This window comes from Apodemus sylvaticus, chromosome 11 (genome assembly GCF_947179515.1).
Source record: "Apodemus sylvaticus chromosome 11, mApoSyl1.1, whole genome shotgun sequence".
In the NCBI taxonomy this organism is placed as follows: Eukaryota; Metazoa; Chordata; class Mammalia; order Rodentia; family Muridae; genus Apodemus; species Apodemus sylvaticus.
In genome coordinates, this window is record NC_067482.1 from 36,259,661 (window position 1) to 36,282,317 (window position 22,657).

The 22,657-nt window shown below is 45.4% G+C and overlaps 1 protein-coding gene across 2 annotated transcripts in view; it reads left to right on the top strand.

Moving 5' to 3' along the window:
• The window catches only part of Usp46 (ubiquitin specific peptidase 46), a 71,784-nt gene that overhangs the window by 19,499 nt on the left and 29,628 nt on the right, over nucleotides 1-22,657 (top strand). For both annotated transcript variants that reach the window (XM_052198526.1, XM_052198527.1), the window contains exons 2-4: nucleotides 11,405-11,485; nucleotides 17,108-17,321; nucleotides 20,282-20,511. In XM_052198526.1, the coding sequence (XP_052054486.1) occupies nucleotides 11,405-11,485; nucleotides 17,108-17,321; nucleotides 20,282-20,511 (525 nt within the window). The remainder of the gene's footprint in view (nucleotides 1-11,404; nucleotides 11,486-17,107; nucleotides 17,322-20,281; nucleotides 20,512-22,657) is intronic.

Here is a 22,657-nt window from a genome sequence, read left to right on the forward strand (position 1 = left end):
ATGTTCTCAGCACTTCTTATAGACCTTGACCTTATCATGATGTTGTGTTCTAATTATTTCTTTCTCTCTGGCAACCTCCCTACCCTGGAGGAATTCTAACTTGTTTTCCTTATAAATTGCTTTTAAAAATGGTCTTAAAAAGATATTTCTTTCTGTGCCATCCTGTGCACTCGTGATTCATCTTTCAAGAGTTGTTTGGCTGTGTGTGTTAGAAGGCCCCTCTGTAGTCTCCGGAGGTGCTTTGCAAAGCTAACATTACGGTCTTGTTGGAACTAGTCCCAGATCAGATTCTATTTTTAATAAGACTCTTTGTATTGTTTTTCAAAAGGTTTCCACTTTCTCTCACTGACTGAAGTAAGAATTTTGTTTCTTATGCTCCTGGATCCTGTGGTTTTTTCCCACAGGAATTGGTTCTTTGTTCGGCCTCTGGTCATACAGCGTTTATATTTTCAGGGCCTCTGGTTGCCTTTTGTGTCATTGTAATGGAGGCTTGCAACAGGAGCCTGGGCCTTGTGTAAATAATGCACTTCACCATTGACACAGTACTGATAACCTTCACTGTTTGCGTCACCTCCCTGTTGTTGTGTAGAATAGGCAGACCGGACATCAGCACTAGGACCTCTGAGCTCCGAAGAGAGGTAAAGGGACAGAGCTCAAAGGCAAACAAATACTGGTAAGAAAAGGCAGGCCACAGTGACGGAGGTGGCCTTAGCTCACTAGTGTAGAGGATTAGCTTACCAAACTTTTATTAAACATGTTAACCTTGAGTTCCTAAATAATACATCTTCATAGTAAAAAGTTCCAGGTCAAAAGGATAAAAAGAAAAATCTCTTGGAGGTGGAAGGATGGCTTAGGGGCTGAGAGTACTTGCTCTTGCAGAGCACCCAGGTTCAGCTTTCAGAAGCCATATGGTGGTTTTCAGCCATCTGTAACTTCAGTCCTTGGGGATCTGATGTCCCCTTCTGATCCTTGTGTTCACCAGGCACCCAAGTAGCGCGCATACGTACATGCAGGTAAAACTTGCATATGCATAAAATAAATAAATCTTTAAAAAAAGAAAAGAAAAGAAGAAAAGCCCCCTGTGGCCATCTTATCTTTCAGCCCTATGCTCTGGCAATATCACTGATATTTTCTTTACTATTAGCCCAACGCAGCGGCATGCATCCGTAACCCCAGCTGCTTTGGAGGCTGAGGCAGTAGGATGACTTGAGTCCAGGAGTTGAGCTTCACTTGGGACAACACAGGGAGAACCTGTCTCAAAAACAATAACAACAATACCAACAACTACAACAACAACAACAACAAAACCCAAACAGTTGAAAACCTTACAAACAAAATTAAAATAAACCCTCAAGCCAAAACCAAGGAATCTGGCAATTTTCACCAAAATGCAGGTGTTGAGTACAACAGCTCAACAGGTTTCATTCACCTTGTTCCTCAGAAAAAAGAGTGTGGAGCAGGCACAACAGGGTCACTTGTATGTTAACTGAAGAAGTGACATTCTAGGGATGTCCTAAGTATACTGTTACTATACTGCAGTTTGCTTGTCATTTGTCATTTTACACAGCAGTACCTGAAAAGAAACTTTATTTTAAAAATTACCCACAAAGAAGGAGTGAGATATATTGTAGTGGTAAGGCATTTGCCTGGCATGCAGGAGGTCATGAATTCAATCCCCATACCACAAAAATAAAAATTCTGACATGGCATTCTGTTTTATAAATTATCATAATTATTTAATCAGCTTGAGGTACTTTTAATTTTCTGTTGCTGCAAGGACCATCTGAGATATTGCCTGCTGATTGTCCCTTCAATATCTACTTTCTATTTCTAGGTAAGAGAAACTTCTAACTGCCCACAAATGCTTGTGTAATGGCCGCATTTGCTAGACTCCCTTGCAGCTATGTGACTCCATGACTGAAATTTTTGGCTAGAGGATTTATAAGCAAACGCACCTTTGTAGTTCTTAAGAGCCTCCTTGTAAAGGGAGAGACATCTATTCATTTTTCCTCTATGCTGTGACAGAGATTATTTGGTGGCAGGAACTAGATTAGTCATCTATCTGACTCTGGCTCACAACAAAGTGGCAAGCTACGAGGACTCTGTGTCCAGAGCACTGCAGGGTTGTTGTACCAGACCTGCACTGCACCATCTTGAACACTGATGTGAAAGAGTCAAATGGATTTCCATTTTGTGACGTCATACATATGAGTTAGGTCTTTGTTACACTCTCTGTATCCACCTGCATGAGTATATTTTTGAGCTGCTAATTCAGGGTGTATGTATATATGTGTGTGTGGTGGTATTTACACATGCATGTGCAGGTACACATACTTCTATGCATGCATGCATGGAAGTCAGAGGAAGACATTGGGACATTTACGTCCAGTAAAGTAGAATTGCAGGATTGAGGGACATGGTCATTTAAATTCTCGGTTTATACCACCTAATTAACCTTTAAGTACTTATTACCACTCCTATCACATGAGTTGCCTTTGTATGTGTTACTGTATCATGAATTCATCTATGTTTAATGGAGATAGCCCCCAAATCTGTTGAAGAGGTACAAAGACTCATGTTACCAAAGGAAAATGCTAGAATGTAAAAGCAAGAGTTTAGTTCCAAATGTCAATATCTGTTACATTCTGTATCCATGGAAACCGATTCCTGTGTGTCTATAAAGGGAATGGGAGGATGGGGAAGTGATGGAGGATACCACTTATGCTTCATTGAACAGCACATTGGGAGAATATACAGGCCTGGGTCTACATTATCATGCACACAGTTGCATTATAGACATCTCTAACCATTCCTGTCTGTGCCCAGCCACCTGATGATCCATCTAGCCTTGTAGGTATGCTGTGGACCTACTATGTGCTCTTCACTGAGAATGTGGTATCGGGAAGGTTACCACATCATACATTCTATGGATTAAATCAGGTGTTAATGATTATAAAAATAATAGCTGTCATAGGTGGGGGAAACTGTGCATGGAGAGATATGGAAGAGGTATATTAGTTTCTTCTTTCTGCTATAAAAAAAATTACCCTAGTGGCTAGAGGAATGGCTCAGTAGGCAGGAGTGCCTGCTGGGTAAGTGTGCAGACCTGAGCTCCCATCTTAGCATCTAAGTAAGAAGACAAGTGTGGCAGCTGGTATGTGTTATTCCAATGCTGAGGGATGAGGCAGAAACAGGAGTATTACTAGCTGCCCGCTTAGCTCTAGGTTCAGTGAGAGACCCTGCTTCAGTGAACAAGGTAGAGGGTGATAGACCATGACTCCCAATGTCCTCTGGCTTCCATTGCATGCATGCATGCACAGAAGTATGTGTACCTGCACACACATGTGCAAACACCACACACACACACACACACACCCTAAATTAGCAGCTCAAGAAAAGCACTGTTATTTGTTATTTCTTACAGTGTGTGGCCAGGTCGCTCACCCTAGGGTGCACCTGCTTCCTGGCTGCTGGGATTTCTGCAGGCTGCCTTTGTTCCTTGGCTCATAGGCCCTTCTGTCTCCAGGGCCAGAAGTATAATGGTTTTAGTGTCTCTGAGCTGATTCCACCATCACCTATCTTTACTTACTCTGACCTCTGGGGACATGGAAGCATCCCGGCAAGTCCATCTCTCATCTAGAGAATCCAGAAACATCTTTCTGTATCAAGATCCTTCATTTAATCATCTGCAAGGGTCCCTTTGCCATGTGTGGTAATTTGGTGGGGTCCAGGGATAGGAGGTATACGACGGGGGAGGGGTGTCATCCTGCCTGTCACAGGACTGGCTTAACAGAGAGAGGCTGAAGAGTTCCCGGAAGAGTTGGCCTTTCCGTTAGTCTTGTCAGGTACAGGCAGGGGGGAGTGATTAGGAAAGAGTGTGGGTGTCTGGAGACTGAAAGGCAGTCATTGGTCTAGGCAGGGTTTGCAGAGGATGAGTGACAAGAGAGGTTAGTGACAGCCCTGAATGCCACCAGGGGAAATTTCAAAAACAATTTTGTGTTTAAAAAGAACGCTTTCTCCTGTAGCGCTTAGGGCTGGCTAAGGAGGACGACGGCAGAGGTTATGTGGGAGCTGGCGGTGATTTGGATGAGAGATCCTGCAACCTTGTCTAGCTGTAGCTGAGACAGAAGTGGACAGAGCAGAGAGATTGAAGGAGTTTGTCAGCAGTGCACAGTGATGCATGGAGGACAGACAGTTCAGCAGGGGTGTTGGGTATGACCTGGAGGGTCCAGCCTGGAGAAAACAGGGCCATTTACTAAGTGGGGAAAACACCAGGGAAGCGAGATGTCCCATTTGAGTAGACGGATGTTAATGGCCAGTGGGTAGGCAAGTGGGAAAGCCTATATTGGAGCTCTGAGGGAAGTCTGTAAGGTGCATGTAGTCAGAAATGGTTGGTTTGCAGCTCCTGGCTGAAACCTTGCCAAGGCTTCTGCTACAGCCCTGGAAAGAGACGTGGGGGAGGCTTCAGGCCACCTCTGGGAAAAGCCAGCTGTTGCCAAGTCCCGCTCTGGGGATCTGGCTGTATTTGTAGCTTTTCAGGGTGATGCAGGGGTGAAATCCAGAAGGAGATTTTTTTCCCCCATTTGGGTGCTAGGATTGAATCTAAGGACTATGTAAATGCTGGGAGAGATATGGAGGTAAAGGAAGGACACATTGCTTACAGACAGAAACCATTAAACACATAGTGCTAGTTTCCTAGGCTGCTGTAGCCAATTATATTATCTGAGTGGCTTAAACAATCCACATTGCTATCTTTAAATAGAACAGATTTATTTATTAATAATAAATAATTGGTTTATTATTATATATATGGAGAGGTATATACATAACATATATGCCTGTGTGGAAGTCAGAGGACAACTTTTCTGAAGTTGGTTCTCTACTTTCATAGTCACATGGGTCCTTGGTTCTTCATTTCCATAGTCACATGGGTCCTGGGGATCAAACACAGGTCACCAGCCTTGCCCGGAAAGTTCTTTGCCTGCTGAGCCGTCCTGCTGGCCTCACTGACTTTGAAGCAGATTTCACGGGATCAAAGCCCAGTTGCAACCCAGGGCTGCCTCGTGTTGGAGCTGCAGGCATTTCCGTAGTGGAGACTGGACCACACCTTGGCTCTGTCTCTTCCACCATCTGCAAAGCTTCTGAGGTTGTCACATCATCCTCAGCATCCCTTCACTCCGCCTTGTCCTTGTTCCCACTTTGAACGCCAGTTGGGAGCATTCTGAGCCCTGCTGGATTAATTCAGAGCAAGTCCTATTCTATTTGGCCAGCAGATGTGTGAATTAATACCATCTCAGGTTTCCTTTGCAGTGTGAGGGGTGAGGGGTTGTATTCGCCAGTCTGGGGGATTAGAACAAGCGTGTCCTTGGTGGACTGGGATTCCACCTTTATATACAGCTGTGTGTGTGTGTGTGTGTGTGTGTGTGTGTGTATGCTCTAATGTTTTGGTAAATGGTGGGTCACATTTACTATAGTGATTCCATAAGATTATAATGGAGCTGAAAAATTCTTACCACCTGGTATGGTATTGTGGTATGTGAGGGACTTTTCCAAGGGAGGCATAATTCATTCTCTCCCTCTCCCTCTCCCTCTCCCTCTCCCTCTCCCTCTCCCTCTCCCTCTCCCTCTCCCTCTCCCTCTCCCTCTCTCCCTTTTCCCTCTCTCTCTCTCCCTTTTCCCTTTCCCTCTCCCTCTTCCCCTCCCTCCCTCCCTCTGTGTGTGTGTGTGTGTTTACACCCAGGATAGACCAAAGTAATTATTGTAAAAAAGTGAACAAATGAATTTTTACTTGGGCTCTTAACTAGAGAGTAGGTGAGGGGTTACTTACACGAGCAAGGAGGACTCAAAAGTAGCTGCATCTGGGAAAGGGTGAGGCCTCATGGGAGTTGTAGTCCTGGAGCTGGCAGGCAGCTAAAAGGTCCAAGAATCTCCTCTCTGCACTTTGACTTCTCTTCCCTGAGCGGTGGTTTTCTGCTTCCACAGCTCTGGAGTAGGGCCGTCATGAATCTTGCAAGTTTCTCCTTCCCCAGGTATGTGAAGTTTGTTTACCCTGAGTCTCCTGAGCTTCTCCACTCTCTTCTAGAAGGTTTTAACTTGGAGGGCATTATTGCTTTACACTGTCTCAAGCCATGCCACAGTTGTAACAAGATAGTGTGAGCTGTCCCTCAGTGTGACCCACTCTGTGTCTCTGTGGTGACATGTGGAAACAGACCTATTGCCGGGTGCATGAAAGTACTGTACACACTGTTATGCAGGGCACACAACACTTGGGGATGAGAAGGAGCAGCTGAGTAGATGCATTATATATTTATCTCACGGTGCTTTGGGTTGCTTCAGAATGTGCACCATTTAGAAAACGTTTTCCATAGTGTGCAATGTAATTCCAGAGGCAGCCCCATACAGCTTCTGTTTATGTCTCTTTAATGGTTATTGGTTTATTTTTATGTGCATGCACATGTACTTGAGGGGCTTCATGTGCTCTATGTGTGCTCCCTGGAACTAGAGTTGTCGATGGTTGTGAGCTGCTCTGTGGGTGATGGGAACTGAGCTTGGGTTCTCTGCAAGAGCAAGAGGTGCTCATAACTGCTGAGGTATTGCTGCATCTCTTCTACGTGCCTTTTTCATCTCACCATTTTCTCTTGCACTTTATTTGATCTTCTGTTCCCTTTGTCAGGTCCTGAGAAGCAGCAAATTCTTACACACACACACACACATACACGCAATACATACCTCATATGGCCCATGTAGGTGGTAGGCTGTAATTTGCAGGCTGGTGTATGTATTCTCTATGATGTCCATTAATGATAAAATGGCCCAAATACCACTTTTCTCACTACATGACCTCATGGTTAAGAGATGCATGACTGACTGTAGCTGTCAAGTCTAAACAGGGCAGCCCAGCGAGCTCGCCCACACCCATCAGTCACTCAGCTTCCACCCCATGGCCTTCACCAATCCTAGGAAACCTCCGATTCATCTGTATTTTAGCAGAAACAGTGCAAAGATGTTCTGCTCTGAAGGAGATGTAAGAGTGAGGTGGCAGTGGTGGGGAGAGAGGAGGGAGTGTGTGAGGGATGGGGGTGCTAAAGGGTGCTGAGTTTATGATGCTGGAGCTGAGGAGGACAGACACTTTGATTATGGAAGCATCGGCATTGTTTTCAACGGAGAGACAGAGAGGCTTCTGAGCAGCCAGTTAAGGAGTCCTCAACACCTGGTGCAGTTTTTTTTCCTATTAAGCTAGAAAGGGGTGAAGGGGATGCTGATGTCTCAGAGGCTCAAGAAATTTGGAAAGTTACTGAGGAGTAAGGAACAATTTCACTCTATGATGTTGGAATGCAGTATCTTTGTTATCTATCTATCTATCTATCTATCTATCTATCTATCTATCTATCTATGAGAGTCAGGGTTTCTCAGTATAGCCCCAGCTGTCCTGAAACTCACTCTGTAGACCAGACTGGCACCAAACTCACAGCTATCTGCCTCTGCCTGAGTGTTGGGACTAAAGGTGAGTCACCATATCCAGCTTGAATGCTGTTTGTAAGACCTCCAGAAATGGATGAATTTGGGTGAATATAGATAATACGGTGGTTGTCTGACCTCTCTTTCCCTTAAGTACTGCATGCTTGTCTGAGTGTATATTCAGAAAAAGACGGAGAATTTGGTTCACAATGGGTTTCTACTTTGCTGGGCAGGGTAACGGGATGGAAGGGTAATTGAAGTTATGGCCTGTATATCCTATGATAAATAAGAAAGTAGAAGAGTGGATCACTTACCTCTTCTTCACCATACTCAAGTTACCTAAGAACAATTTAGAAGATGGAGTTGCTTGGTTTTGGTGGTAGCTTCAGGAGTGTTAGAACATGAGTGTGTCTGAGCAGAACAATTCACACTGTGTGTGGCTACCAGAAAATGGAGAAAAGGGAATGCGGAAAAGGGTCAGGACAAGATGCATCCCTCAAGGATATGCTCTCCGTTACCCGACTTCTCCAGCTAGATCCCAACCCCTAATGTTCCAGAACTAAACAGTATTCTGGCCTACTGAGTGCCACCACCCGGGGACCAACACGCCAACACATTAGCCCGTGTACAACTCCTTATATTGAAAGCAGTATAATTTTAGCACAATGTAGGTATCTCCGTGATGGGAGACTTCAAGAAAGAGTGGGCGGAGCTGTGCTTGCGTGGCGAGTGGGTGGCTGGAGTGGAATACAGTGGAATAAAGGAGAGCGAGATAAGAGGATGTCGGGTTGCTGGGAGGGCAACTCTGCTGTGTGGCTTCTCCACATGGAGGCTAAAACCACGCAGGATGATGGCACAACCTCAGGCCTATGGGCGAGTCCTCTATGACTGGGGGCCACTGAGGAACAAAGGACTTTGGCCTCTGACTTCAGAAAGCAGAGTGGTTGACAAGCGAGCGAAGTTGTGGAGCCCCAGGCAGCGTCTCCTCCTGGCCCTTTCACAATCTTGTGTGTAGGGTCAGAGAGTGAGCAAGTGTGAACTGAGGAGCAGTCAGGAGGCGTTTATCAGAGAAGAGCTCGGTCTCACCAGCTACAGAATTCTCACCTGCCCGGTGTGTGTGGCCATCCTTCCATCTGTGCAAGTGGATACTGTGTGACTGTAGGTCTCTCTGCCCTTAGCACAAATCTTCACCCGCACATCCAGGCTCCCTTTCCACAAATGGCAAAATTAGTGCTAAGACAGGCAAGACCATCCTCAGTCAAAGAGTTAACTAGCAAAAACATGTGTTGACCTCTCTACATTGCCCTTGTTCATAAAGAAAGATCTGGGGAGATCCGGTTCCAATCACTGATACATTGTATCTTCCATGGATCCTGCTCTGCTGGCAAATATTCTAATTTTGTTTGAAAAAAAATGGACACGGGTCTATTTTAATACCCATTATTTACATTAGTTTATGAAATAACACTATTAAAGATGTTGGTGCCCTTCGTCTGTACCATGAAATCCTGCCATAATTTGATCTGTCATCCAAAGGTCAGCTGTAGTAAAGGCATGTTGCTGTGGAGACAATGATTTTCACAACACTGAAGAGAGGATTCTGCAATGGACTCCCATCTGAGCATTGGGTCTTCTCTCAGATGATGTAAAGGAGTCTAGAATGGTGGCAGAGCAGAAAAAGAGCAAGACATCACACGGAAACTAAGAGTGGGGCAAAAGAGCCCTCCTTACTGCTGTCCCTTGGATTGGAGTTATTTTCTACTTAATGTGTGCTTTGTGGCAAGTGACCATTTTGACTGGTTCTCAGTCTACTTCATGGTCATGTCTTTCTCGAGGAGGGGATGATTGCTGTATGAATTAAGATTATACGGCATCGGGTGGCTAAAGAGATAGCTGAATGGTTAAGAGCATCTGTTGCTCTTGTAGAGGATCTGGGTTTGGCCCAGCACCAACATGGTGGCTCACAGCCATTTGTAACTCCAGTCTGAGGAAGGTTTGACACCTTCTTCTGACAGCAGGTATGCACAGAGTACAATTATACACATGCAGGCAAAACATTCATACACATAAAGAATAAATAAAAGATACAGTATTAGAAATATCTTAAAGTTTTATTCTGGTGTGTGTGTGTGTGTGTGTGTGTGTGTGTAATATAGAAGGCACCAGATCCCCTGGAGCTGGAGTAATAGGTTGTTGTGAGCTTTCTGACTTAGGTGTCATGTCAGAGGGTCAAACTCAGGTCTTCTACACGAGCAGTGTATACTCTTGCATCAATGAATCATCCCTCACCCCCCCCCCCCCCAGGCCCAGTAGTATTACTTTCTAAATATAAAACACTTAACTTTCTGTTCTCTGTCTCCCAAATCCATGTGTCTCTGTGAGCTATGAGTCTTCTGTGATTGCCTGAGAGAAATAGAAGGCTGCAGATGGTCGGGGAACATCAGCAAAGGGCTCTGATCCTACCCACCGCTCCCCCTACATGCATGGATTCTGTACGCACGGAGCAGTCAAATACAGATCAGAAACGTCTTAAACATCTCAACTGTACTGAGCACTCAGACTTTGTTTTTATTCTGTAAACAATACAGTGTACCAACAGTTTATAGAGCATTTATATTATACCAGGTGTAATAAGTAATGAGGCAGGTGTCATGCATAGAGGAGGATATGCAGAGGTATAAGCAACTACTATATCATTTATGTAAGGGAAGTGAGTGTCGTTCCAGGGATCTGGAACCTGTCCCTGTGGTCAGTGATGACTGTATCTCTGACTGGAGTGAACCATTTTTCCCTTACAGGAGTTTTTCAGCTCATGAGGCTGCATACGTATCTCAGTTGGTCTTTAGCTAGAATCCTGAAGACGTAGGCGCTACTGCCAGTGAAGGAATATACTTGCCAGCAAGAACAACAACAAGCAGACAAAGAAAGCAAACTTCCTTCTTTCATGTCCTTTAGATAAACTGCCCGCAGGGGTGGCCCAGATTAAAGGTAGATCTTCCCCCCTCTAATGATCTGGATTAAAATGGGTCTTCCCATTGCAAATGATTTAATTATAAAAAGATCCCTCACAGATGTACCCAGCCTCTTGGGTTTTAAGTTACTTTCAGATGCAGACACACATAGTTGAGTTCTTTTGAGTATCATGGGGATAGACCGCACAGTCCCTGGCACAGAGGGCACAGGGGCTGTTAGCCTCACCATACTGCAGTATCACCAGGCTTAGCAATCCAATGCATCCGACAGTTTTCAGGACTCACACTGGATCCTTCCACTATCTGCAACATTCTCTGGACATAGAGCCCTCTCAGTAAGACCTTCCCCAAGTTCTCTACTTAAAGGCGCAGCTGCGCAGCCCTTACAGCTCAAACACCCTCTCAGCCTTAGCGTCCCGGCTGTCCCCAGTCCATCTCTGAGCTTATTTTCCTTCACTGTACTTACCAGATTTTGGTGTATTGTCTGATAGGCTCGCTTTGTGCTTCAGGCCATCTTCATGAATGAAAATGGGAACCCCCAAGAGAGCTGGCATCTATGTCTGTATCTCCACCATTCTCATTAATGCCAGGACCTAGAGATTAGTGCCTGGCTGAGCGGGTGTGTGGGAACTCCTTAGCAAAATGAAGCTAATTGTCTTTGAAAATGGTCCCATCTTCCAGGCCCTCTCTTTCTGCAGTCATCTGGAGTATTTTATTCAGAAGATCATCTTGTTATTTATGTAGCTATCTCAAATATCCTTTCCTAATGGGAAACTCAGGGCCGGGACCACAAGCGCGCTGGGTAAGGAATTCAGTGAAAGCCTTGCTACTGAGTCTCCTGGTCTACTTGTAGTGTTGCACATCCCACCTACACTGCTGACAAGGGATGCTTGTTTCGGGAGTGGACCAGCTCCCATCACCCCACTTCCTCATCTGTTTTCATGCCACAGAACTGTTGTTATGTTTTCTTGTAGGGCACCAATGCCTCTGCTCTGGAAAAAGACATTGGACCAGAGCAGTTTCCGATCAATGAACACTACTTCGGATTGGTCAATGTAAGTATTTACTGCTTCCAATGTTTTAGGGTATTTGATGTATCTCTCCTGACTTTTTTTGTTTGTTTGTTTGTTTGTTTGTTTTGTTTTGGGGAGATAAGATCTAGCTCTGTAGCTCTGTTGGTCCTGAACTCATTATGTAGACCTGGCTGGCCTTGAACTTGCAGGGGTCCTTCTCATTTCTGCCTGAGCATGCCCAACTCCCTACTACCATTACCTCTCTATTTAAATAACTGTCTGTGTGCTTTAGTGAGTACTAGAGTCACATGCTCGAGATGGGCATTTTTAATCTACTTTTTAAAATGTTGTAATAGTTGTCCCCAGCAATGGACTTAGTTGCTACATTATTGATTGGGTCGGCATGCCCTTTCTCAGGTGCCTCCAGGGCCTCCCTTTGTATGTGCCGCTTTCATGGTGATTTCATTATTGTGTGTTCAAACCTGCCTTGCTCTCTCCTCCCTTTCTCAGAGTGTGAATCTCTAGTCTTTGTTTTGGTATGGGTCAATACACCTTGAGTTATAAGACTTGGTAGCTGGTTACCTGAGCTTGGCTAATAATACAGCTTATATTAGAGATCTATAGCTATCTGAGTTGAATCTCCACTTGAGGTAGAAGAGGGCTGTCAATCAATAACCAAGAGTCATTTATCCCAGAATTACTTGGCCCCGACTGCTATGTGACAAACCTTTTTCTAGGGAGATATAACCCATACATCTAGTCAACCCTAGATAGGGAGCTCACTGCAGACTAAATTGTAAGTACCACCAAAGTTTAATTTGGTGAACAAATGACACTTTTATTGGGGTTACAGAAGTATGAGTGAGGGGTTACTTCCAGGAGAAGAAATGACTCAAAGACAGCTGCATTACCAAGGCTACCCCAGCGTGGGTGACAGCTCACAAAGCTGGTAACCCAGGGTGGAGAGTGTCGTTTCCAAGTGACTGTGCTCTAAACCGGCTCCAAGCAGCTCAACTGGTTTCTGCTTCTTCCAGGCAGCTGTTTCAGTCTCAGTCTTCACAGCTCTTGTTCTTCCTAGGGTATTCTTTGTAGTTTACTCCAGCAGGGTGGGGCCTAGTGAATCTGGTCAGTTTCAGGGACTTCCTGAGACTATTTTGAGTCATTTACTTTCCTATGTTAGGAGCTTCTCTACCAGACAGAGGGTTTCAATCTTGGAGGAAACTGTACCTCAACACTGGTTTTCTTCCCGCCCTTTAGTATCTGGCTTTACTTACTGTTCTGTTTCCTTGGTAGCAGAGCCACGTGCTAAGGTGGTATTACCCATCACCCCTATGGATTTTCTACATCACTGTATCTTTATAGAATAGAAGTTTTAGGTGCTAAGTGTGTTAGCTCATAGGCGGGTGGGTTTCTGGAACAGTTGCTCTGCCAGTCTGCCAGGTCCTGCTGGGAGTTGCGCTTGGAGAAGTTGGGCACATAAATGCTACATTGGTGTAAAGGAAAGAGCTGCATTTGAATTCTCCCTGTACTGTTAACTGGTGGTGTGATCCCAGGCAAGGAATTGTGGTCACAGTGGTTTCTCCTACTGAGTCACAGTGAAGGATGAACTGGAGAGAGAGAGAGAGAGAGAGAGAGAACCACTATGTGAGGCCCTGATGAGAGGCTGGGGTATGTTGTAAACACTTGGAAAATATTTCTTTCATTTCTTCAGAGTTGACTACTAGATCAGACAGGTTGTGACTGTAGGGTGTCTGGGTAAAAGGTATTGAGACTGGACTGGACAGAGGAAGGCTACATAAGGCCCTGGGAATACAGTGTACTGTATTGGCAAAACTCAAGTCTTTGAATTTTAATATGGTTTATTTTAGCCACTGTGCATGGGCCTCCACTTAACTCTCTGAAGAGAGTTATTCAATTCATGGGAATTCTTCCCTAGCTAAGGAAAATAACAAATGCAGACTATATAGAGAGAATTCAGGCTGTTACTTACCTCATAGAAGAATTATGAGAGCTGTATTTATTAATAGCTTCATTTATGATTCCTTAACTGATAATTTATGAAGGTGCCAGCTTCATTGTGAGAAGGCTTGTCACCTGCTACATGACAGTGTAAGGAACATTAGAATACACAGGCACTGAAGATGTCCTCACCACAGAGCCATTCAGAGATGCATGCTCCGTTTGACCTCTACGGCATTTTGTAATCTAGGCTATAGATCTTGTTATTTCTTTGGAATTTCTTCCTGTTCATTTGCTGAGTGGGAACAGCCTTAAAGTACAGGTCTCAACCAGGGCCTCCAACAGAGTTGGGCTTCCAGTCACTTAGAAACCAGTGAGATAATGACTTTCTCCTCCGAAGTCAAAGTCTGAGCGTCTGTGACTGGAGAGGGATAGAGTGTTGCTGTGTGGGCCCTAATTTGATTACGGAGGGAACAGGGACTTGTGTGATACCATATTGGGACAATTGCCACCTTGGACGAAACACAAGGCAGGGGTAACTTAGAAGGAAAGAGGTGGGAAGAAGGGAGGGTGGCCTGTGGAGGTGCTTCTTGCTCCAATGCGGTGGAGTAAGATTTTGCACTGTGGGGCGTGTAGAGAGCCTTATTGGGGTGCCATGCCACTTGGCAGGAACTTGACATTGACCAAGGTGAAGTTCCTCTCCCAGCCTTTGAGCAGGAACTCCTGTGTTAGCCATAATCCCCTCCACCTAGAGTGGAGTGCTCAGACCAAGGTGAAGCCCATTGTTCTTCAAGGACCTGCAGTTTCCTGAGAAACAATAGCTACTTGCAGAGCAACTGAACTGGTTCTGCTGAGAAGCTTCCAGTCCTTTGGGGAAGGGTTTTCCCCTGCCTATATATTTGGAGTTCTTCATTAAAATTTGAGACCTTGAACAGCAATGCTGTCTTGGTCTTCATCTTTTTTCGACGCTTTCCCATACATCCCCAGCTTCCCTTCCAGGTAACCTGATCGATGTAACTGTCGGCAGTTTCAGGGCCAGCAGCCATTGCAGCCCTAAGCAAGCTCTGTTCCTTAAAGGTTTTGGTTGAGCAAGGAGTGGTTCTTAACTCCTTAAATATACACCCAACCACTCCCTGAATTGTATGCGCGTGTATGTGTACATATGCATGTGTACACCCACCCACCCACTCCCTGAATTGTATGTGCATGTATGTGTACATATGCATGTGTACACACACACACACACACACACACACACACACACACACACACACGTCCTCTTGAGCTACATTCCCAGCCCCTTCCATTTCTTTTTGATTTGGTTTATTGTTTTTACCATCATGGGAGGTTTTTATTTTTTATTGATTGATTGATTGATTGATGAGATAGGTTCTCCCTGTATAGCTCAAGCTTTCTGGGCTTCCAACTTGCTATGATCCCCTTGCCTCAGCCTCCCAAGAGCTGGGGCCACAAATGTGCACCTTACCACGCCTGCAGTCAGGGGAGCTATTTTTGTTGATTTTTAAAGATTTATTTATTTTTATGTATATGAGTATACTGTAGCTCTACAGATGGTTATGAGCCATCCTGTGATTGCTGGGATTTGAACTCAGGACCTTTGCTCGCTCCTGCACTGCTCGCTCAGGCCCAAAGATGCATTCACTATTATAGGTAAATACACTGTAGCTATCTTCAGACACACAGAAGAAGGCAGGGGGATGGTTCAGTGGTTAAAAGCACTGACTGCTCTTCCAAAGCCCCCTCACCCCCCCCCCCCCCCAGTTCAAATCCCAGTGGAGCTTTTTAAATATTACTTTGTGTCTTTTCTTTAGCCAGCTGCTTTTCTGGGGTTTCTTTCTTGTCTTTTTCTAAGCACCAAAGCTCATTAGATTCCTATTCAGAGTGCCTATTATAAGTTTATAGACTTTGATGGATCAGAAACTTTTTATCTGTGGGGGATGCATTGCAGGACCCCAAATGAATGTCTAAAATTGGATCGTACCACATTTTATGTAGACTGTTTTATTTCTAGATGTATATACTGGTGATAAAGTTTAATTTATACATTAGGCACAAGCTATGAAATTATGTTCTAATAAAATAGAACAATTACAGTGAATTATCAGTATTAATTTGTTTCTTAATACTAGGTTGGGGCCATTGTTAAGTAATATAAAAGTTACTTGTGATACCCAAAATATCTACTAAGTGACTAGTGGGCAGGTACCATATATATTGTGGATACAGGAGACTAAGGGGTGATTCACATCCTGGGCAGGATGGTGTAGGATGGTGTCAGATTTCATCCCAGCACTCAGAATGTTGTACAATAGAAAATTCTAGGTAATTTATTTCTGTAATTTTCCACCTAATATTCACAGACTGTGGTTGACTTCCCTGACTGAAAGCATCTCAAGTAAAACTACAGCTAAGGGTGTGTGTGTGTGTGTGTGTGTGTATAGATGACTGTACGCCAGCGGTTCTCAACCTGTGGGCCGTGACCCTTATGTGGCTCCATCTACTCCTTCACAGAGGTCGCCTAAGATGGTCAGAAAACACAGATATTTACATTATGATTCATATCAGTAGCAAAATTACAGTTATGAAGTAGCAACGAAAATAGTTTTATAGTTGGGGGGGTGTCACCACATCATCAGGGGGTCGCAGCATCAGGAAGGGTGAGAACCACTGCTGAACCCTTTTGTCCCTGAACTTGTTTACCATTACCTAATTTGACATGTTTGGCTCCATTATGGGAACACAGGGATTGGCAGGTTCCTGGCCCCTGACCCCTCCCTCTCCTCCCCGGACCCCTCCCTCTTCTCCCCTGGCCCCTCCTTCTTCTCCCCTAGCCCCTCCCTCTCCTCCCCCCGACCCCTCCCTCTCCTCCCCCGACCCCTCCCTCTCCTCCCCTGACCCCTCCCTCTCCTCCCCTGACTCCTCCCTCTTCTCCCTTGACCCCTCCCTCTCCTCCCCTGACCCCTCCCTCTTCTCCCCCCGGCCCCTCCCTCTCCTCCCCGACCCCTCCCTCTCCTCCCCTAGCCCCTCCCTCTCCTCCCCCCGACCCCTCCCTCTCCTCCCCCGACCCCTCCCTCTCTTTCCCTGACCCCTCCCTCTCCCCTGACCCCTCCCACTCCTTCCCTGATCCTTCCCTCTTCTCCCCTGACCCCTCCCTCTCCTCCCCGGACCCCTCCCTCTCCTCCCCTGACCCTTCCCTCTTCTCCCCTGACCCCTCCCTCTCTTCCCCTGACCCCTCCCTCTTCTCCCCGGCCCCTCCCTCTCTTCCCCTGACCCCTCCCTCTCCTCCCCTGACCCCTCCCTCTCCTCCCCCGGCCCCTCCCTCTCTTCCCCTGACCCCTCCCTCTCCTCCCCCGGCCCCTCCCTCTCTTCCCCTGAACCCTCCCTCTCCTCCCCTGACCCCTCCCTCTTCTCTCCTGGCCCCTCCCTCTCCTCCCCTGGCCCCTCCCTCTTCTCCCCTGGCCCCTCCCTCTCCTCCCCTGACCCCTCCCTCTTCTCCCCCGGCCCCTCCCTCTCTTCCCCTGACCCCTCCCTCTCCTCCCCTGACCTCTCCCTCTTCTCCCCTGACCCCTCCCTCTTCTCTCCTGGCCCCTCCCTCTTCTCCCCTGGCCCCTCCCTCTTCTCCCCTATCCAGAGGTGGCTTATGCCCAGACACTGATTGCAGCCCCTCCTCTTGTGCTTTGGCAGTTTGGAAACACATGCTATTGTAACTCCGTGCTGCAAGCGTTGTACTTCTGCCGGCCGTTCCGGGAGAATGTGTTGGCCTACAAGGCCCAGCAAAAAAAGAAGGAAAACCTGTTGACATGCCTGGCAGACCTGTTCCACAGCATTGCCACGCAGAAGAAGAAGGTTGGCGTCATCCCACCAAAGAAGTTCATTTCAAGGCTGAGGAAAGAGAACGGTGAGTGCTGTAGTCATCGTGTGTTAGTGGCTGTGGGAAAGGGAACGGCCATGGTTCTGCTGCGGTCATCCTGGTTCTACTGAAGAATGAGGATCAGCAGTGGTTCTATGTAGCCTCCAAATGAAAAGTTCATTTTAATTTTTTAAAGGGAGAGTAAGTATGGTCAGCCACAGTGTTTTTTCAGATCAGACATTTCAGGAACTGGAGTGATGGCTCAGTGGTGACAAGTAAGCACTTTAGGAGTATACTCTCCCTTCCCAGAGGACTTAAGTTCGATTCTTAGGACCCATGCTGAGTGGATCACAGCCACCTGTAACTCCAGTTCCAGAAGATCTAATACCTTATGGGTCATGTACAATTACATAGATACCTCACACACATAAATGACAGAGAGAGAGAGAGAGAGAGAGAGAGAGAGAGAGAGAGAGTACTAGTGTATAACTTTAAACCTAACACTCAGGAGACAGAGACAGGCAGATTACTGTGAGTTCCAGGCCACTTAGACCAGGCCACCTACATGTTTAGACCCTGTTGCAAATATGAAACTTAATTAGTTAATCAGTTAATTTATCTTCTCCCTTTATAATTTAGCTAATTATTAACTAACCAATTAATTAATTAAATTAGAAAGGGGAGAGGATAAGAAAAAGACAGGGTTTCTCTTTATAGCCCTGGCTCTCCTGGAACTTGACCTGTAGTCTAGGCTGGCCTTGAACTCCCAGAGATCCCCCTGTCTCTGATTCTGCCTCTGGAGTACTGGGACTAAAGGAGTGTACTACCACTGCTTAGCATAAGGCATTTCTTTTTTTCCCCATATACGGGAAACCAAAAACAGAATATAAATTTAAAAATTGATATTTGACATCCCATTTAGAATTTCTTTTTTTCTCTTTCTTTCTTTCTTTCTTTCTTTCTTTCTTTCTTTCTTTCTTTCTTTCTTTCTTTCTTTCTTTCTTTCTTTCTAACATGCTGCATTCTAGGAAAGGATCATTGTAAGGGTAAAATAAAACCATCCAAGGCAGTTGGACTTCTGAGTGCTGTACTCCTAGGGTCAAACGGGCTGATGAACTCCCTGAGCAAGCACATGTTACCTAAAGAGGCTTTGGCGTGGTAAAAGTATCACGGTGCTATAGTTTGGGTGTGACATGTCCCACCCAAACTAGGATAGGATAGGATAGGATAGGATAGGATAGGATCAAGTATGTTCAGTCTGGGGTTACTGATTCTCTGCTGGTGATATTGTTCTGGAAGGTCATGGAAACTTTAGGATCTGGGACGTAGCTATGAAGTAGATCACAGGCGTGAGCCTTTGAAGGGGCCGCCTGGTTCCTAGTTCCTCTCTCACTCTGTCTCCTGTGCACTGTGAGGTAGCTGTCTTCTGCCTCACTCCATTGCTCCAGTGTCTGGGGCTGAGGCACTGTGGTTGGATGCTTTGTCAGTGGTGAGCCCAGTAGCGCTACAAAGTCAGTGGCAAGCTTTCCAATCAGCTTTTTTTTTTTTTTTTTTTTTTGAGGGAGAAATGTTGATAGAAAAGTGTTTCATATTCCAGAAATTTTACATTGATTTTTTTTCTGATAATTGGACTATTTAATGGGGCAACTTGTATCTGCCCTAAATTCCATCTTAGAAACAGAATTCTTCCAATGAACTTAGATGTTTAACCCAGTGTTTGTTTTACAAAGCTTTGTTTAATTTGATAGCTAGCTTTAGAAGTTATAATATTTATGTATGCTAGAATAAACGTGACTTGAATAAAGAAGGAAAGCAACCATCCCAGCGCAGTTGTGAGCAGTTGTGGGCAGTTGTGAGCAGTGGTGAACAGTTGTGAGCAGTAGTGAGCAGTGGTTAAGTGGTCGTGAGCAGTGGTAAACAGTAGTGAGCAGTGGTGAGTGGTTGTGAGCAGTGATGAACAGTGTGAACAGTTGTGAGTGGTTGTGAGCAGTGGTTAGTGGTTGTGAGCAGTGGTGAGCAGTAGTGAGTGGTTGTGAGCACTGGTGAGCAGTGGTGAGCTGTAGTAAATGGTTGTGAGCAGTGGTGTGCAGTGGTGAGTGGTTGTGAGCAGCGGTGAGCAGTTGTGAGCAGCTGTAAACAGTTGGACTAGCAGTAGAGGCTTCTAGCTGCTTGCTTGTCCTGACAGCAGGGGTAGCAGTAGACTTGGGGCATTTGCGTTTGGTTTCAGAGCACTATGGGAATGTTATCTGTTCACATATACTTCACATTTCTTTCCTCTTTCATGTAAGAGTCTTCCAGGCTGGTCTTAGGTTTACTATGACTGGCAGGAAGAGAATTTAGTTGCTATGGCAAAATGACTCGATGACTAATTAGTCACTGGGGTCACATGCTAAGAATCACTATTTAGGGGTTCAGTAGATAAAGTAGATAAAGGATTAGTGTTCAGATCCCCAGTGCAGGTGTGATAGCCTGCTTGCCATCCCGGGAGGTAGAGGTGGAGAACGGGGTGGGCGGGGCAAACTGGCTAGCCAATAAGTGAGTGCTGGAACAGGTGGAGCGTGGTTGAGGAAGAAGCCAATGATAGCCTCTGCCCTCTTAATACTCACACATACACAACATGCACCTGCTCGCATGCATGTTCCTCCCCCTACATGCACACTGCATGCACACTGCATACACACTGCATACAGGCAGAACCAATAGATATTTAATCAAGGCTTTTGTCTCCTAATTTTGTTCTTCTCTAGAATGAATTAAACTTTGGTTCATCGATCTACATGACCATAGGGAGATAGGGGATATTAGTTTTTTGGTGGGTGGTAGGAAACAGAAAGGAATGAGTCTTTGTGACATTACTCATTGTAATTGCATCGTAGAGATGAAATAGGTTTCCATGCCACGCCTGCTCAGTCTTTGGATATAGTTACTGAAGCTTGTCAGGGGAAACTAAATATGTCTGCTCGCTTTTCAAGATGCAGAGTGTGAGATGATACCCCTCTCCTTTCCAGATCTCTTCGACAACTACATGCAGCAGGATGCCCACGAGTTTTTAAATTATTTGCTAAACACTATCGCGGACATCCTGCAGGAAGAGAAGAAACAGGAAAAACAAAACGGGAAATTAAAAAATGGCAACATGAACGAAGCAGCGGAGAACAGCAAGCCAGAACTCACCTGGGTCCACGAGATTTTTCAGGGAACACTCACTAACGAAACGCGATGCTTGAACTGTGAAACTGTGAGTACTGGGTGGGTGGGTGGGTGGGGTCCATCTTCCTCGTATATGTGTACTGGGATATCTCACGCTTACTTTTGTCTTCAGTACATGTAGACTGTCCTGTTTATTACGCTTCGGATGCTCAGGGGCACACTCTTGGAAGCGTGGGCTCACTGTGACGTCTGTTTCAGCTGGTGGGAGATGTGTGTGTGTGTGTGTGTGTGTGTGTGTGTGTGGCACTCACCTATTGGCTAGCCAGTTTGCCCCACCCCCCCTTTCTCCGCCTCCACCTGCTGGCAGACAAGATGTTGGGTTACTGTATCCCATGGATAGATTTTAGGGCTAAACACTGAAATATTAGACTAGACTGTGACCCACTCAATAAGGTTCTCATTATGCAGAGGTCAGGTGTGAGGCAGAGATCATTGCCCTGACTTCTGGGAGTCCACTGTGGTGTATCCCTAGAGGGAAAGGCAGATTGGCTCCTGTTTGGACTTAGCCAGGTAGGTGAGAGGCCTGTCTCAGTGTTATTTTGGCTATCCAGTGATCCTGTGTTCTTGGTTTTTATCTAGCACGTGGAAGGTCCTTAAAGCCATTTGGATTTAAGGCTGTCTTCTCTAGGGAGAGACTCAGAGTGACATGTTTGCTTGTTATATTTAACTTAAACTTTGAGAGTGGCTTCATGCTTGGTTAGGTGAGGGCTCGGCTGTCTGAGTGTCTATGCCCACTCTGACTCTCAAAGACTTCTCCAGCCTTCCTATAACATGGCAGTTTTCTTCTGTCTCCCCGTCATCATCTGTAAAACAGGGATGGTGATCACATCCTTACACCAGTGCCCGGGAAGAGTGGATGTGGTGGTGTCTGTTTAACGTGCGCTGTACTTGACACACAGTGCAGAGCCTAAAGGATGCCGTCTGTCATTTGTCTCAACTGCTAAACCCACAGACACTCCGTGTCCCTTTAGAACTCTCAGATTTCTTGATTCAGACAGACCTGGCTGAATATACACTTTTCTGGGGAGAAGAGATAAGTAGCTTTTAACAGAATCTGCTAAAAGCCCCTGGTCATGGTCTGTCCAGTGCTGTCTATGGGACCATCTCTCATGGGGATTTAAACCAGGGCTTCTTAGCTTTTTTCTTTTTTTTCTACTTGTGACCTCTTTTTAGCCCAAGAAATTTTTATAGGACTGGCTTATAAAGTAGGCATTAACACCAAACATTTGCAATAATCATAAATTTACTTTACAACCTTTCTTTGAGGTCCATATATTTTTACCATTTATTACAGTTGAAACCGTTTTTTGCATTCTAATGGGATGCGTGCACTTGTTTATTTTCACACAAAGAATTCAATCACGGCTGACTCCTTGACGCTGTGGGATGGAGAACACCTTCAGTGTTTTTCAGAGGTGATCAATATTTCGATTTTATAATCATCAGTGCTGAGAACTCTGCTGCACATAAACACATAAGAAAAAATGGCAGAAGTGTGTTCAGGGCCATTTCATAAAGTGTTGGACATCCTATCCTAATCCCAAGACAAAAGTAATGTTGCAATTTTTGTATTCGTGCTTTTAAAAGATGTTCTTATTTATTTTTACTTTATGTGTATGTGTGTGCCTGTGTGAGCTTATGTGTACCACATTCGCGCAGATGCCCTCGGAGGGTGCAAGAGGCTGTTGGATTCCCAGGAACTGGAGTTACAGGAGCTGCCCTATGTAGGTTTTGGGCCCCAAATCCAGGTCCTGAACAAGAACAGTGTGTGTTTGGAACATTCACCTCTCAGCCGCCGCCGCTGAGCCATCTCTCTAGCCCCCATTTAGTAATATTTAAAAGAAGCTCAAGTCAGTAACTATAATAGCAGTTTTAAGTAACTAGTAAGCACCCTAGCCAGGTGTGGTGGCGCATGCCTTTAATCCCAGCACTCAGGAAGCAGAGACAAGTGCATCTCTGTGAGTTCAAGGTCAGCCTAGTCTACAAAGCAAATCAAGGGCTACATAAAGACCCCCCCCCCAAAAAAAAAAGTCTAACACAAGCCAAACATATACCAATTTAATACTTACCTGCTGAGGAATGGTGGCAGAAAAATATAAAGTGTTTCTATAATTTAAGCATTGTTTTTTTAAGAGCAGAAAACTTTGCAGGACAAGCACTGCATTTGTGAAATA